This window comes from Corvus cornix, chromosome 2, assembly GCF_000738735.6.
Source record: "Corvus cornix cornix isolate S_Up_H32 chromosome 2, ASM73873v5, whole genome shotgun sequence".
NCBI classification, from domain to species: Eukaryota; Metazoa; Chordata; class Aves; order Passeriformes; family Corvidae; genus Corvus; species Corvus cornix.
The window spans coordinates 50,486,535-50,502,267 of NC_046333.1; the positions used below are offsets into that span (position 1 = coordinate 50,486,535).

At 38.2% G+C, this 15,733-nt stretch overlaps 1 protein-coding gene across 4 annotated transcripts in view; it reads left to right on the forward strand.

Moving 5' to 3' along the window:
- Nucleotides 1-4,309: 4,309 nt before the first annotated feature.
- AGMO (alkylglycerol monooxygenase) overlaps nucleotides 4,310-15,733 on the forward strand; it is a 192,950-nt gene continuing 181,526 nt past the window's right edge. For all 4 annotated transcript variants that reach the window (XM_010399095.3, XM_019285765.2, XM_010399096.3 and 1 more), the window contains exons 1-2: nucleotides 4,310-4,487; nucleotides 11,091-11,221. In XM_010399095.3, the coding sequence (XP_010397397.1) occupies nucleotides 4,359-4,487; nucleotides 11,091-11,221 (260 nt within the window). In that variant the 5' untranslated portion in view covers nucleotides 4,310-4,358. The remainder of the gene's footprint in view (nucleotides 4,488-11,090; nucleotides 11,222-15,733) is intronic.

The window sequence follows — 15,733 nt, forward strand, 5'->3', positions numbered from 1 at the left end:
GTCCTCATCTCCTGTGGTATCTTTCATCTGCAACATGCCTTGAACTATCCCCTCCTGGCTTCCTAGCAGCCTGATGGGTCCTTGTGAGATTCATGGAGAGCACCATACCCCTTCCAGAAGATGTCCCATGACCCTATCCATCCTGATAGAGACTGACCTTACAGAAAAGAAAAAAAAAGGACAACTTTGAAACAAAGGCACTGAAGTAGTGATGTGAAGGAAGTGCTGACTGCTTGGGTGTGGTGGCCTGCTGACATGACAGCCTGCCACAGCCATTTTTATAACAGATGGGCATGAGGCAGTGACTCCATGAGCTGTTCAGCTGCTCTAACAACTTGCTGCTGCTGAAATGAAGAAGTCCTATTTCCATTTTGTTCTCCCATCTCTGGTTTGTAGCTGTGTGGTCCTGCACTTTCTCCTGAGCCTTCATGCCAACTCTTGCCCTCCCTGGCCACTCTCTTAAGCCATTTAGCTTGCTAGAGCAGTAGAAAAAGGTAAAACTATTTCTTTTCTGGCTTAATTTCTTGCTATGTGAGTTTGTGAAGTAAACTCATGGAGCAATCCTGTAAGTCTCAGTGCCAGGGCAAAGCAAATGATGGAGGAAGCATGTTAGAAGCGAAGGAGAGAGCAGTGTTTCCCACACATTTTCTAGAAGTCAGCATCTAGCTCAGCTAAGTAGGGAACAGGAGTCTAAGGTGCAAATGATTCCTGAGGATACAAAAAGAAAGATAAAGCATTACAAATAAAGAAAAATTAAAAATATTTTTCCCATATGAGAAAGGAGGATTTCAGATCTATTACTATGCTGAAAAAAACCCAAACAACAACCAAAAACCCCAACAAAAACAAACTAACAAACAATAGCCTTCTATAGGATCAGGAAGAGATGCTAATAAACAAACAGACAAGGATAAAATTCTGAGATTAGTATACACATTTATCACTGTAAGGTTTCCCCAACAGACTCCCTAAAGGGTGTATTATTTTCGCTGCACAGCTTGGAAACCCTTGAATAAACTGATTTTGCTAACAAGTTGTGCTGAATTAAATAACTTAGAATGATCATATAGGAACACTGTTCTGTGGCTATCAGTTCTGTGTAGAAGCAATGGAATTACCAATAAGTTGCGAAGTGCATAGCATGACATTGATTAATGTGCAAGATCATCCCTGTCTTCAGGTCTCTGGAGTAAGTTTATTATGCTCTTATTAAGAATTGTATATTGATATACATATATATATATAGCTCATAATATAAGCAAATAAACATTTTTTTAATGGTAGGGGTTTTTTAATATGATGTAGGGTTTATCACTGGCAAAGACAACACTGAAAATATTTAATATATTATAATACCAGTTTTATAATAACACTAATACATTTAGTGCTCCTCTGATGACATCCACTGCCAAGCATGAATGTAGGTGCTGTATACTTGGAGTGCTGATACAAAAAATTCTGACATCGACTTGTGTACTCATTTAAACTGTACTCCTTTAAAGTGCTTCTATTCAAAGATACTACTACACAAACAGAGCACACTAAGCCCAGCTTGGTTCTGGATATGATTTAGTTTACTGTGAATGACTACTAAGGCAGACTATATGGCCCATCCCTATTTCAAACTGCCCTAATTCCCTTTATGACTTTATTATTTAGTGCTGTTTTACTGCTTAGAGAGGCCTAAACAGGAAGACTCTGGGCGTTCTCTGTTCATGAAGTGGGTGGGATGAAGTTCTTTAGAGAAAACAAAATATGATCCACCTACAGATCATGTTAGGCCAGATCCCCAATTTCCTCTAAGTAGAACAGAGGCCTTTGTTGCCTTAGTTACTGGAATGATCTACTAATAAACAGCAGAATCCCAGTCTCCATACAGAACATCCTCCTGCATTTTTGATGGCAGTGTAGGATGGGAAATATATACTTTTCTGTTTGTTTGGGGTTTTTTTTTTGTTGTAAAGAGGAAAAAAGTAGATTATTTAAGTCTTTGCAGAAAATAAAGTAATAAAAAAAATCAACTCACAAAAAAACCCTGCAAGGTGACTGAATGGAGGGAGCATTGTCTGGGAGAGGGTTAGTGCCTCCAATGAAGCCACATTCCTTTATTTTCCATTCCTTTCTTAACAACAGAAAGAAGGAGTACTGAAAACTGCACGCTAAGTTTCAAGGCACAAGTAGAAAACAGCAGCTACATTGGTAGAGCCAGACCACTGAAGCTTGTGAAACACTCATAAATGCTCCAGATAAGATTTCAAACTGTTCTCCTCACCAGCAGTGCAGGTGTTGTAGTGCTATCACCTATATCTTCTTGGACATGGAAGCTGGAAAACACAACCCATTGTTTTCCCCTGTGAAGCATGATCAAGTCCAATTTTCTTCCTTCCTGTTTGAAAGCAAGAGCTTCAGTGCAGTCATATTGGGATGACAATTTACAATGAAATGGAGTCCAAAATAATAATCTTTAAGAAAGTAGAAAGTCATAAAAATTTGAGGGATTCTTTTCTTTCCCAGATAGGATGTAGTGGTTCCATAGTACCTAAAATGCATCTCACCTTGTGTGGCCATGGGCTCCCTTGCCCTGCTAATAGATCTTACACCCGAGTGGTCCCCAGATGCAGTTCACTGATAGCAATTTTTGTGGGATTAAGTTTAGGCCACTTTAACTCTGAAGGCTGATGATGGAGCAAGCTGAACTCCAGCACAAGAGTAATGAAGGGCTCAGGGTGGCTGACTGAGACGGTATGGCTGAGGTGAGGCTGAGTTAAAGGAGCTCTAACATGAGAGTAATGTCATAGAAATACTGAGGCTAATCTAAATGAACAAGAAAATGTTTTCTCTCATTGCTTGCGATGAAGATCTGGTCAGAATGCTGTTGATGTGTGTGATTTTGAGTAAATTTGGAATTTTCATTTAGATTAGCTCAGATTGTAGAAGTTAACAACTAGAGTTTTGAAAGAACCTCAGATTATCATAAATTGCCAATGAAGTTGACAACACTAGAATGCAATTTTAAAGCATTTAAATAAATTTATGATTCTTTTTACTTACAGTACTAGTATAAACTATACATATTAAGAGTGTCCAACTCTATTTCATCATTAATGCCATTTTTCAATACTCCTGCTTTGTTCAGCTAAAAGTAAAATATTTTATTGGTATTTTCAGTAATTTTCTGACAGCCATTCTCTACAGTATTGTAACATTATTGAAACTGAAAAATATTGTTTAAATCGACCTTCCACGCTGTTGTTTAAATGGTAACTTATTTAATACAAACATCACAAATATGTAATATTTCAGGTTTTTTTAATGTGAATTTCTCTGCATGGAACTTTTTCTAAACAGAAACTTCAGCTGAAATTACCCAGCATAGCTCCTTTCCAAAACTAAAGGCTGATTCAAAGTAAAAAAAAAATTGTTTAATGACTGTCAGAATTTAAATTGTGGTAAAATCCTTTACAGTGGGATTTGCAGTCCATTTCTTCTGCAAAGATTGTTACTGGAACTGTACATTTGAGATGAAGGCATTGTTGAGATATTGTGTTATTTTATTTCCAGCTAATCTGGAAAATTTTATCAGAAATCTTATTATTTGTATTAACACCAAATATCAAGCGTAATTGACAAACATTTGACACGCTCCTGAGCTTCAGACTGAAGGTCTTGGATGCACAAAGCCTGTCCTTACTCGCATTTCTAAAAGTAATTTTCTATGAGGATCTAGCATACATTTCACCATTTCTTTGTATTTCCCTAGTTTTCACTCCTTTGTAATTGAAAGCACAATAGATGGCTTCCAGAGGCTACCTTCAATGCAGTGATGTTAATTAAAGCTATATAAAATGGAGCCATGATAAGCCCTATTAAAAAATAAACACTTCCAATGGGAAGAATGCTGGACTGATCCATACAGCCGAGCAGACGAGTCAACGAGCACACCTTGGCTTGTTTCTCAAAACCCGTAACATTTTATTTTTATGTAAGTCCAAACCTGAGCAATAATTTTTATTGTTGTGTGGAAATCTGTCTAAACTTGAGAAATGATGGCTTGAGCGCTGCTGATTTTTGAGGTTCTGAGATTTTTGAGGGTGAGAAGGCAGCTGGGGTGCGCGAGAGCTTTCTCGCAGCTTCCAGAAATGGGCCAGGCAGTGATGACACATACGAAAAAAGAGCCCCCAAACCCAAGCAAACCTCCGAAACAGCAAGATGCAGGGAAACCAGAAATGGCAAGCTTTCCCCACGGAAGCCCTGAAGCCCGCGGGGGTAACGAGGCGAGGCCGCGGCGGGGCGGGCGGGGCGGCCGGGCTGCGCCGTCCCGGCGGAGCGGAGCGGAGCGGTCGCAGCGCGGCCGGGCCATGGGCGCTGAGGCGGGCAGCCCGCGGGACACCGCGCTGGGCCAGCAGCTCCGAGCCCTCTTCTACGCGCTGCTGCCCGGAGAGAGCTCCTTCCGCACGGTGGAGGAGGTACCTAACTACGTGGATAAGGTGAGAGTCCTCTCCTTTCCCACCCTGGCTGCATCCCTCGCCCTCTCGTCCGCCCACCTGTACCTGTTTTCAAAAGCCACAGCCGCCTCACAGAAACCATCCGCGAAAGGGCACCTAAGTTAAGATTAAATCCTCTTTCTCTTCTGGGCTTTCTGCCTGTAAACTGCCAGTTTAACCGTGCCCTCTATTATCATTTATTTAAATGGTGATTTCTCCTGGTACCAAGAGCTGAAGTTTTCAGAGAAGCACCCCAAATATCTGAGGTCTGGTGCTAATATTATATTCAGCAGCACTGACAAGATGAACAGTGACAGCAAACTGAACTGAGGAAAGCAGAAAATATGATACTGTGTTTGGCTATTATGGTTCTTGAAGCAAGCAAAAAGTCAGGTCTCTCTGTGCCCTTAAATCAAGCTCAGTCAAAGACAGAAAAATAAAAGGTTTCTAATTAAAAAATAAAGATTGTTTAAGAGAATTTAGAACAAATATTTATGCTGGGATGGTGCTCTGTCCTAAATATCCAAGGCAGGAGTACAGAGGTCAAGGGTGAGAACTCCCTTGTCAGCAGGCAGCAGCATAGCTTTCCCTCCCCTCCCACCCTGCCAGTTAATTCACTTCCAAGATACCTTTGCTCCCTTCTGTCCTACCTATTGCACATATCTTGATTGTCAGCTCCTTCTGAACACAGGTCGATGTCAGCTGTTCACAGACACAGCAGATAAATGCTATTTTGCTCTTGTCAAAGTAAATTCAGTCCAGCTTCACTAAAGAGCTGCACTTTTTAAGTGGGTCTTGGTAGTTCTGACAACCTGCTCTGTCAGGTATGCCCTGGACTGCTGTGCAGCAGCTGCTTTCAGGCTGCAGTGGGGGTGTCATGGGCTGTGCAGAGCAGTGCAGCACCGTCAGCAGCTTTCTGGGAATTGTAGTATGCAGCAGTCCCTCACTGAGGGATGTTATCAGCAAAGGTTGCCCTTTTGCATAAGGTAAGCAGAAAGCTGCTGCAAGCCCAGCCTGTGTGTGCAGTGTCTGGTCAATGGACTGCTGTCCTCAGAGGTGTTTTGCAACTAAGCTATAGCATCATGATCGAGGAAGCTCGATGGTTTTGCCTAGCCAGCTGATCTCTTCCTCCAGGTCTGTCTACTGCGACTGTCTCAGTCCCTTTTGCTGTTCCCACGTTTCCAACTGAATATCATTCACTTTCTTGTCCGTAGTGTTCCTTAACATCTTTGGGCTTTCTTCTGCCATGTGCTCAGACATTACCCAAACCTGGATTTTTTTTTTTTTACTAGGCACACAGATATAAGTCTGTGAAAGGATTCTTAATACTTCGAATTATGAAAGTCCCTGCAGACGTCTGCTGTTGTAGAGCACTGATGTGATAAGTTTGTAAAGGAATATTTCTCACAAAAAAAAAAAAACAAAACACTAAAAAAAGGTTTCCCACTACAGTTATACTTCCCTTAAATTCCTGTCTTAGGTTAGCTGTACTAGATTTCCCTCCTGACAGTGTATTTGTTGATAGAACAGATCTTTTGATGCTTGCCTAGGTGGGCATATAGAAGTGCTTTCGTGGGATAACTGTTTTAACTCTTTGGCTTTGGTCTGACCTTAGGCAGAGTTCATCCATCCTCTTTTGGCCATGTTTATGGGCAGATGGCAGCTATCTACAGTCCCTCTCCAGCTGCTATTCTTGGCTGTTTACGGAACAATTACAAGAGCAGTATATCCATTGGATTCATCAGCAACAGATTTAATAGTGACCTCATGAGCCTTTCAAGGAGGTCTTGGAGTGGTAACCCCTTTAGTTGGTACAGATACAGATGTGGATGTCTGAGATCAATTCAAGCCAAAAAATTCTAGTGTAGAGGTGGTAACAAATGGAGGCCTCAGCTCAAGTAAGTCACTCTAAAAGACAATAATGATGACGTGTGTGTGTGAACTGATTACATTAGTGTCTCCTAAATAGTGTAGGACTTTTTCTTTTTTTTTCCCCTGAGACACTGTAGTGGAATTTGCATCTTGGATCTGTGATCTACTGGGTATCAGATGGATGAAAGTATTTCTAGGACAGTAGATGACATGGCTACATCTGTGGGGATATGCACCTTCCAACATTAGACAGGTGGCAGAACCTCCAAATTCACTCAAATAAATATTCATGGGTTAGCGATCTGTGAAATTGATCTGGTTGGTTTACAAAATATATGCACTTCACAGGAGTGGCACCTTTGAGCTAGAGTCACCTGTGCTGTTACATATGGGTAGGAAATGACAGCAGTGGGTGAAGCAGCTCTGGTTTTGAGAACAGAATAGTTAGCTTAACTTGTGCAGTGTACTTTCTGTCTCTGGTTATATTGCTTCCATTTTCAGAAGCAATGGCCCCTGTATTGTTGCTCTGTATGTTGGCAGAGCTGTATGCAAAGGTCCCAAGTCCTGTTTAAAACATGAGCTGATCAGCTGCTACCAGTGACAAGTAGCAAAGTTCTGCAGCAGTGCCTAGGGAAAAGTCATCCTTCAAATCTCCAAAATTCTGGGGAAAGGGGTCTGAATCTTGGATAATAATTGTAGAATTAATTTTTGTATGAGTTTTTGTCGTGTAGAATTCAAACGCCTTGATTTTTCCTTTATTTCTTGGAAGTATGTCCATTTTCTTTCTCCAGGACAGAACATCTTGACTTTTAAAATCTGTACTGATGCTTGGCCATTCCTTTTAAGAGCATCCTCTTTCCTATGGGTGTAAGATTAGGCTCAGCATGTTCTGTTGGTTGTTTGGTGTTTTTTTGTTCTGTTTTTATTTATTCTCTCACAATCTACAGATGGGCAGATGGAATGATTGTTTTTGTTTGCCAAACATAGTTTTATTAAACCATAAATTCACTTTGTACCTTGCTATGGTCTGAAATTATCACTTGTGCTTGGTAAAGACTTCAGTGGGTCAGACTTCAGAAGAGAGAGTCCTTCTGCTGAGAACCCCAAAATGAAAGCTTTAAATTTAATAATCAGTGTTTTTCTTTTCTATTTACTGTCTCAAGAGCCTAAAGAATAAGTTCACATTTAAACTCAATTCGCATTTTAGAGTTTGCTTCTAAATAGTAAGCACAGAACCCTCATATTTAGTTTTACTTGAAAGTTGAGATTCATATGTTATAAGGATCTGGGACTTTAAGAAAACAGAAACTTTCAAGAATTGCAATAAAACTATGAGTATATGCTGAGTTTCAACTAGAATATTATTCTTTGCAACAGTATAAAGCAGAAACTGATTTTAAGTGGTCCTTTGCATTCTGTAGAGTTGGTTACGTGTAATGGAACCCTCTTACACAGTACTCAGAGTAAGGCTTTCAAGTTATGGATCAGTTATTCAAGTAAACCACAAGCTAATGCAAATCTCCATTAAGTATTTCTGCTGATACATGAAGAGGAAAAAACTGGAAACAGAGAGAGAATAAAACATTTATGGACCAGAAGATACCAAAAGGATATGGCTTGTCTCTAACCTGTGATGCTAACAGTGGCTATTACTTAACTTTGTGTTACTTTTTTTGTAGAGACAACCCTTGAAAACAGTTGTAGAAATAGCCATCCTCAATGGGTTCTTTAAATGTCTTCATTGTTCTTTTAACTTAAGCAAAAAAACCCCCCACAACAAGAACAACAACAACAACAAAACCAAACCAACCAAACAAACCAAAGCATAACAAAACCCCAAAAACAACAACAAAAAAAACGCAGGGGAAAAAAAAAATAGTGGTTTGGCTAGTGAGACTATTTTCTCTTACTGTCTCCTTTTTTCCTGAATTATTTGCATTCTCCTGGTGTTGCATTACATCTCATCCTTACACTGTAGGCTGTTCGGGACAGGGCATGCCTTTTCATTCCCCGTGACAATAGCTGTCATGGTCACGTAAATAATACATACTGTTCTTGATGTAGTTGATCCCATTGATCTGCTTTGGACCAAGCTTAATGTAGGTGTGTGAGAAAGATGTAGTAATTTCCTAGATAGTAAGGGGTATACCATAAATCCTTCCTTTTACAATCTCCTTGATGAGCAAGAGGTTAAGGATGTTTGAATGTTTCTTTATCCTCCTTGCTATGACACTCCCCATTTCTGAGTCAAAAAGTGGTGTCAAATGCTTGGCTGCTTCACAGCTTCACAGTGGTAGGAAAATATTTAATGAAGTCAATAAGAGAGAAGTTATAATAGTGTACATTAGTATAAAGTCAAGTATTTCAACTGTTTCAGAGGTTGCTAGGTAAAATGAATCACCACATGGAATACAGACATCGTACATTTCCTATTAACTATTTTTATTTCATTAATAAAGCACCTCACTTTCTCTGTTCTGAGCCCATTCAATTTGCTGTGCAGATTCTGCTGTTCCAGACCTTAAAACTGCTTGTAGTCTGTGCTAGAACTGCCTCCTAATATTGTCATTAAGTGTTTTGTAGTTTTTCTTATTAAACCTCTTTTTTCTCTGCTGGAGTGTACAGCTGTGATCATCAACCTTTGTTTACTAAGTCAGGAATGTGTTTTCTTGTTATATCAATTGGGAAAAGTACATTAAAAGTCTTGTCTACTTAGAAATGAAATGGCTATAGAGAGCAGAACAAGGGGTATTTATATTTTTCTAGAATGCTTCATTGATTTCAAATGGAAGGTTGTAGGGTTTTATTATTCTTTTATTATTTTCTTTTAGAATATATTTTATTATTATATTATTTATTATTTATTTCAAATATTGAAAGATTTACCACATTGGTTTTCTTGGGTGTTCCTTAGGCTTTATGCATAAGTCTTCCTTTGCTTTATTGTCTTTTATATCATCAGTTGGTACACATGACAAACAGGCTTTTAGATGCCTAAAGTGCTGTTACAGAGCAAGCTAGGCACCTAAGTTAAAAAGTCTCATGTTGATATTAATCTCTGTTCATCTGTTATTGTAACCTAACCCTGTGCTGCTGAAGTTTATGAACTTTCACATTTTCTAGACACTATAAATCTCTTGCTGTTTGCATGGTTTGAATCATCCAATTCTTCTTCAGCTGAGCAATCTGTTCTATATCCATCTTAGTCTCTTCAGTGTCCCAGCCTAGTAGGAATTCCCAGATCATATCTCACTTGGCAACAAAAATGAGCACCCTCCAAAATGCAACGGCATTTGCAGAGACAACATGCTTCTATTAAAATGTTATATGGGCAGGACCAGCCTCCCTTCTGCAGCAGTGTAGTTTGGAGGGTTTCAGGCAGTGAAGCTGTACATGTGTGCAGCTTATCTGAAGGGAGCAGAAGCAGCAGAAAACTAACAGGGCAAGGATGGCAGTGTGGTGGCTCCTGGAATGGTACAGAACTGGTCTTGCATTTCTCTTGCCCTGCAAAACATGGTGGGGATTTTATGCCTTAATATAACCAAAAAGCAGTTGTCTAAATGTCTCAAAGGGCACCAAAAAGTTGTCTACAGAGCAAGTGAGGAAGTTGAAGGAACATTTGCATGCACAGAGATCTGATAACTCCTTCCAATTTTCCTTGCCACAGGCCTTCTAGATTTTGGTGGTGATGGCTAAAATGCTGCCACTGCCTAATTCCTTCCACACTTGAAGTGCAAGGACTGTTAGGACTGCAGTGTCAGTAAAAAAAATATGCTCTACCAGTTACTGTTACTCAAGCCTTTTTTTTGTTGCCTGAGATGATAAAAATTTGAGAACAGGTCTGACAGTCTTTACTGATGAAAAATGATCTTGTCCTGAAAATGTTACCAGTCCTACCACCAGTTCCACCCACACCTTTCACTAATGGGTGCTGTTGCTGTGCATTTTCAGCTTGCCAGTTGTTCTGGGATACAAGATGGACATTGAATCCTCGACTGAAGCAGTGTTGTGAGTGAGAATGTTTCAGTCTTGTTCACCATTATACTTTTCTGCAGAAAGGCAGAAAGTTATTTTGCAGTCAATACAATCCAAAAGAAAAAGGGGAACATTGTATCATTGCTACTTGGTCTGGAAAGAGAACATGGTGTACGGCCCAGATTGGAATGGGCTGCATAGTTACTGGGTTCACTGATGAAAACTCGTACAGAAGTGCTGTTGTTGTCTGCAGTGAAAAGCATGGCAACAGAAATGCCAAGTAGAAAGAAACTCACTTTACTGTCTCTTTCAGATAATAATGTTAGATGCCAATTTCAGTGGCTGAAAACACTAAAAAACTCTATACAATATCAAATCAAAACCAGATTCTGTTCTGCCATGTGGTTGGAGGAGTCCACAAATATTGCTGCTCTCGCTAATTTATTAAAAATGAGAAATATAAGTTTGGAAAGACTTTTGTGTTTTGTTCTGATAACATTTGAGTTTATGTGCAGAATATACAAAAGAAGACATTGTGGGAGGATGTTATTGCAATGGATTTATGCTGGTGTTGTGGGTTAAATTGTAGCCTTCGTTGTTGTGATTTGTAAGGTTCATGTGGAGCTTTATGGCAGGCAGGAGTAGCTACTAAGGTGCCAGCCAATCTGAGAAGCATTTCACTGCATAAAATGCTGTTAGGAAAGGTCTATCTAATTTTATTTGTGTTGTGATTTTCTTTTTTTTGCGAACTATTTTTAGAGTATTCCATTCTTCATTACTTTTATTGGGCTGGAGTTTGCTGTCAGCTGGATTCAGAAGCGTAAGCTGCCGGGTCGGATCAATGATGGCATAACTTCTCTTTCCTTAGGTATCCTGTCCCGACTGCCAGAGTAAGTACATGTGATTTCAAACAATATTGATATTGTTTGGGTTTTAATCACTAATAAGGAAGAAAAGAGAATTATATATTGAAGTTGCTATTGCTAATCCAAAATGATTAAACAAGGCATCTGGACCTTTCTTTATGAAATTTAATTTTCGCAAAGTATATGAAATCTTTCTAATCTGTAAGGCTAAATATGATTCTTACAGGATATTATTCTGCTCCACATTATCAATTTATCATCAGTTATATTCATCTGTATTGGATCTTGCTGTCACCTTTTGCTGTTTCTGGGACTTCACCTGACTTGACTATATCTTATGTTAGACTAGATTTTAGAATCTGGGTTTTCTTTCATTAAAATACAGAAAAAAGATAATAAAACCAACAAACCAAGTCTATTATTTTTGTTAGCCTTTAAAAATAAAACTGTGTGCATATAACCAGATCAATATAATTGTGAATATGCATGGGATGCAAAGTTCTTTGAACACAGTCATAATCTTATGTTTGACTTCAATGGATTTTAATTCCTGAGAGAATCGTTGCAAGCATGATCATATTATTCAGTCTCCAATGTAAAGGCCATAAGATTTACCTGAATTAGTTTGGTGAGCGGAGTTGTATTTTAAAGAAATAGCCACTGTGGATTAACTGTGAATTCCAGTGACAAGAAATCCAGCAAATTCTTTTTATAAATTGCTCTTAAGTGTTTTCCAGAAGCTTTATTTACTTTTAGTAATACAATGTTTTAGATATTCCTTTGCATGATATGAGCTTCCAGATGATAGATTTTATTGCAGTTTTTCTTTTCAAATGGGATTATATTTCTATTCCCCATGTATGAATTTGCAGATGACCATCAAATTGTATTCATTATAGGAAGAAAAGTTTATTGTTTGAGTTTGACTATATGGTGTATTTGCAAGTCTTTCAGTTATTCCCACAGTTCTTTTTCTGAATCCTCTGCAGTTTTTCAGCCTTCTTAGTGCTGATGTCTCAAGTGCACTCCATATTTCAGAAATTACTGCATCAGTGCCAAATAATGAAGTCATTTGTTCTCTATTTCTACTTGTTGTTCCTCCCCTTATATATCCCAGATCCTTTGAGCCGTCCTTCATCCCTGAATACTTTCTTGGATTCTGTGGCTTACATTCCTCATTCATAGGCAATATGTTCTTATATTTGGCCACATAGAAATACATGGATTGTACATTTGGTCTTCCTGAAGTAGCCTGAATCCATGAAAAGTTGTCTTTGTTACTTAGAGATCCCTGGTTTATGTCACTGCAAATTTTACTAGAAATATTTTCTTTCAATCCAGATTCTTGATCAAATATATTAAAAGCGCATAGCAACAACAACAAAAAATTATCCTTTCTGGCTAGTAGAACTCATTTTGTGAAATGTGTAAATCACCCACTTTGTAATCTATTGATCATTTGACATTTAGTTGATTTTTTAAAGCTTTCTAATCGATGCAATCTTTGACAAGGTCCATTATGTACAAAGACAATTTCTGATGGATTATGTTCGTTATCAGTAGTAAATATCCTAGATGAAACCTTTTAAGGACATGCTCCAAAACTCTTCAAATATGTGAAAATAAGATGCATGAGCTTTCAACACGAGAAATACTCAACCATGAAGTTATGGCTTCAAACAAAGTAATGTCTAAGTTATTTGAGATTTTCATGAAGTTATTTTTGCAGCTAGTGTACTACCTATATTCAAACCATTTCTAATGACTTGTGAGCGTGATCTTGAAGGAGCAACATTCAACTTTTCAGTATGTTTTATGAATTAACTAAATATTTATCAACACATTAGATTTGTGTGCAGCAACACACAGCCCTTATAACAGGTTACTGTAGTCAGCATGAAGCTAATATGGAAATAGATCAAATGTTGCTTCTTCAACTTAACCCAAATTTTCTAAACTTGACAGGCGTACCATGTTAAATATTTACCTTTATTCGTTGAAATATTCAGAACTGATTAAGTTAAACAAAGGGCCTGTGATACATGTAAAATAAGTTTTGAATGATTTTACAAGTCATTTTGGCTTTATTTTAAGAATACTGAAGCACTTCAGATACACTCATTCCTGGAAGAAATGCTTGCTAAGAAAACTAGTGTTGTGTGTGTGGAATGCAGCTTTGCAAGGTGCTGAGTACTTTTATTATTTTGGCACTCAGTCCTCTGCTGCAGAATTTGGCTTGTGGGCTGTGCAGTTTTCTTTTGCAAGATTGTTTCAATTGAGTGAACCGAATGACCCTTAAGGACTCAAAGTTTGCAGGGTCAGGCAAACTTGCAAGATTGGTACGCCTATTTACTGCTACACCAGCACAAGAAGTCTCTTCCATGCTGTTTGTGCAGCTCTCATGACTGGAAATACCAGACCCTCCTCAGCAGTTCTTTCCAAAAAAGAGTCCTGTAAAACTGTTAGCTTTTTGGCTGAATGTGAAAGAAGCAGGCAAAATACAGACTTCCTAAATTATTTAATCTCATGTTAATGTCACAATTCTAATGGTGACTGCTTACTGTAATATATCTTTCAGAAGTAAGAGGAGTCGTGAATAACAGACTGGCTAAAAAGACTTGAACTGAAAAAACAGAACACTTTACCCTTCTGTCTTGTGCTTCCATGGTGTGAAAGAACTGGGTCAGACAAAAAAGGGGAAAAAAATAGCACAGGCAAAAATCTGTTGCTAAGACTTCCACTTCAGTCTTTCCCTTTCAGGCAGAAAAAAAGGTAGGGAAAGTTGACAGAAACTGCTAAAACAATATTTCAGCAGAACCCACAGCATCAGGGGAAATAGTAGTGCAAATCATTAACAGCTGAAGGTTAGATTAACACGCCGTTGATTGTATCCTCTCCCAGGGACTAATTTTCATTTTCTCAACTAGCAGCAATGGTTTGCCACTTCCTTAAAAAAATCTGTGGTTGGGTCTAAAATGGTGGCTTCAGTCTATTAGTTAAAATGAAGCTTCAAATGTGTCATTGCAAAGAGGTCTTTACATTTAATGAAAAAATTAGGAGTCACTAATCATATTGAGCCTCTAAGTATTTTTTCCATTTCATAGTCTGTATAAGAGAACTATTGCATGTCCTGAGGGCAAAAAGTATTTTTCTAGTGTTTTATACTTCAACTTTCAGTTGAGAAAGTGGAAATCATAAATTGTTGATGCTTGTATGCCAAATGTTAAAAATGTAGGTACAAGAGGAAAAGTCTAATCAGACAGGGCAAAGTCTAATCAGACAGGGCAATGTTTTTGTTTTCAGGCTTGTTAGACTCAACAGTACGTAGTAAGTTGAATGGTTTGTGCATACATTTCATCTCTTGTAAAGTACCCCACACATTTCTTAAATATAATTTTCTCTGCATTAATGCATACTATGAATTCCTCTGTATGCATTGGATACTAAATGTTGTATGCAATGAAAATTAATTTGGGAGAAAGGGAGAAACTTGTATTACTAAGTTTACTCCCAGCATCCTAAATGTTGGTAAAAATTTTCTGAGAACTTTTATTCTAAATAAATAAATAAATAAATAACTTTTCTAGCTAACCATTGCCAAGAGACTTTAAATGCTGCCTTAAAAATATTCTCCCAAGGGAAAGTTTATTTTGGGTATGAATATCCATTATACAAGTATGTGCATTATTTCATATTGACCCATTTCTTCTTTTAAAGCAGCAGAACATAAATCAAATCAAAAAGTGTTTGGGGGATAACTGAGGTAGATACATTTTCAAACTAGTTGGGAAAGTATTTGTTCTTTATGGTCATGCTCATTGCCAATTTTTAGTGTTCTGCTCTGCAACACAGTTGTACAGTGTATGAGTGTGTATGTATATAATGTCTGACACAGTTTGATCAGTCAAGTCTGCAATGAATTTCTCCATTTCTAATGAGAATATCACAGTCTGTATACATTATTTACTTTGATTTTTGAATTGGAGGAAGTTAGAGTTCTCCGAATTGTTGAACATGAGAATGGAATGGGTAAATGCTTTTTGATTAGTTCATGTTATTAAGTATCTTAAGATATCTACACATCAGCAATAATTAAATCAAAGGGGTACAAATCCTGTTTCTGCTGTAGACCAGTGTATTCAGTTTTGTACATAATTTGGATTTTAAACAATCTTTTTTCAGGAGTAGGTTTGAAGAGGCAGTTTCATGTACATTTTAGACCAGCAGTGCTCCCAAATGAAGCACCTTTGATTGACTGATACTTCTATCTAGTTGCTCGTTCCTCCCTCTGTACCTTCACCCCTCTTTGGCCAGCATAAGGATTTGTGTTGCCCTGTGGTAAAGTGGCCTGGGAAGCAGGTCCAGCACCTCCCCATCACATTAACCTGCATCAATTCTTACTATGTCTGTGCAAAATCTTGTGCTAGAACAAGAAATGGGATTGGAAAAAAGCAGCCAGGGTTACATGACAAGAAACACTCTTGCTGCAATGCTTTTGTAGCATTACTATATATGCTTTATAAAGCAGATAAAGAG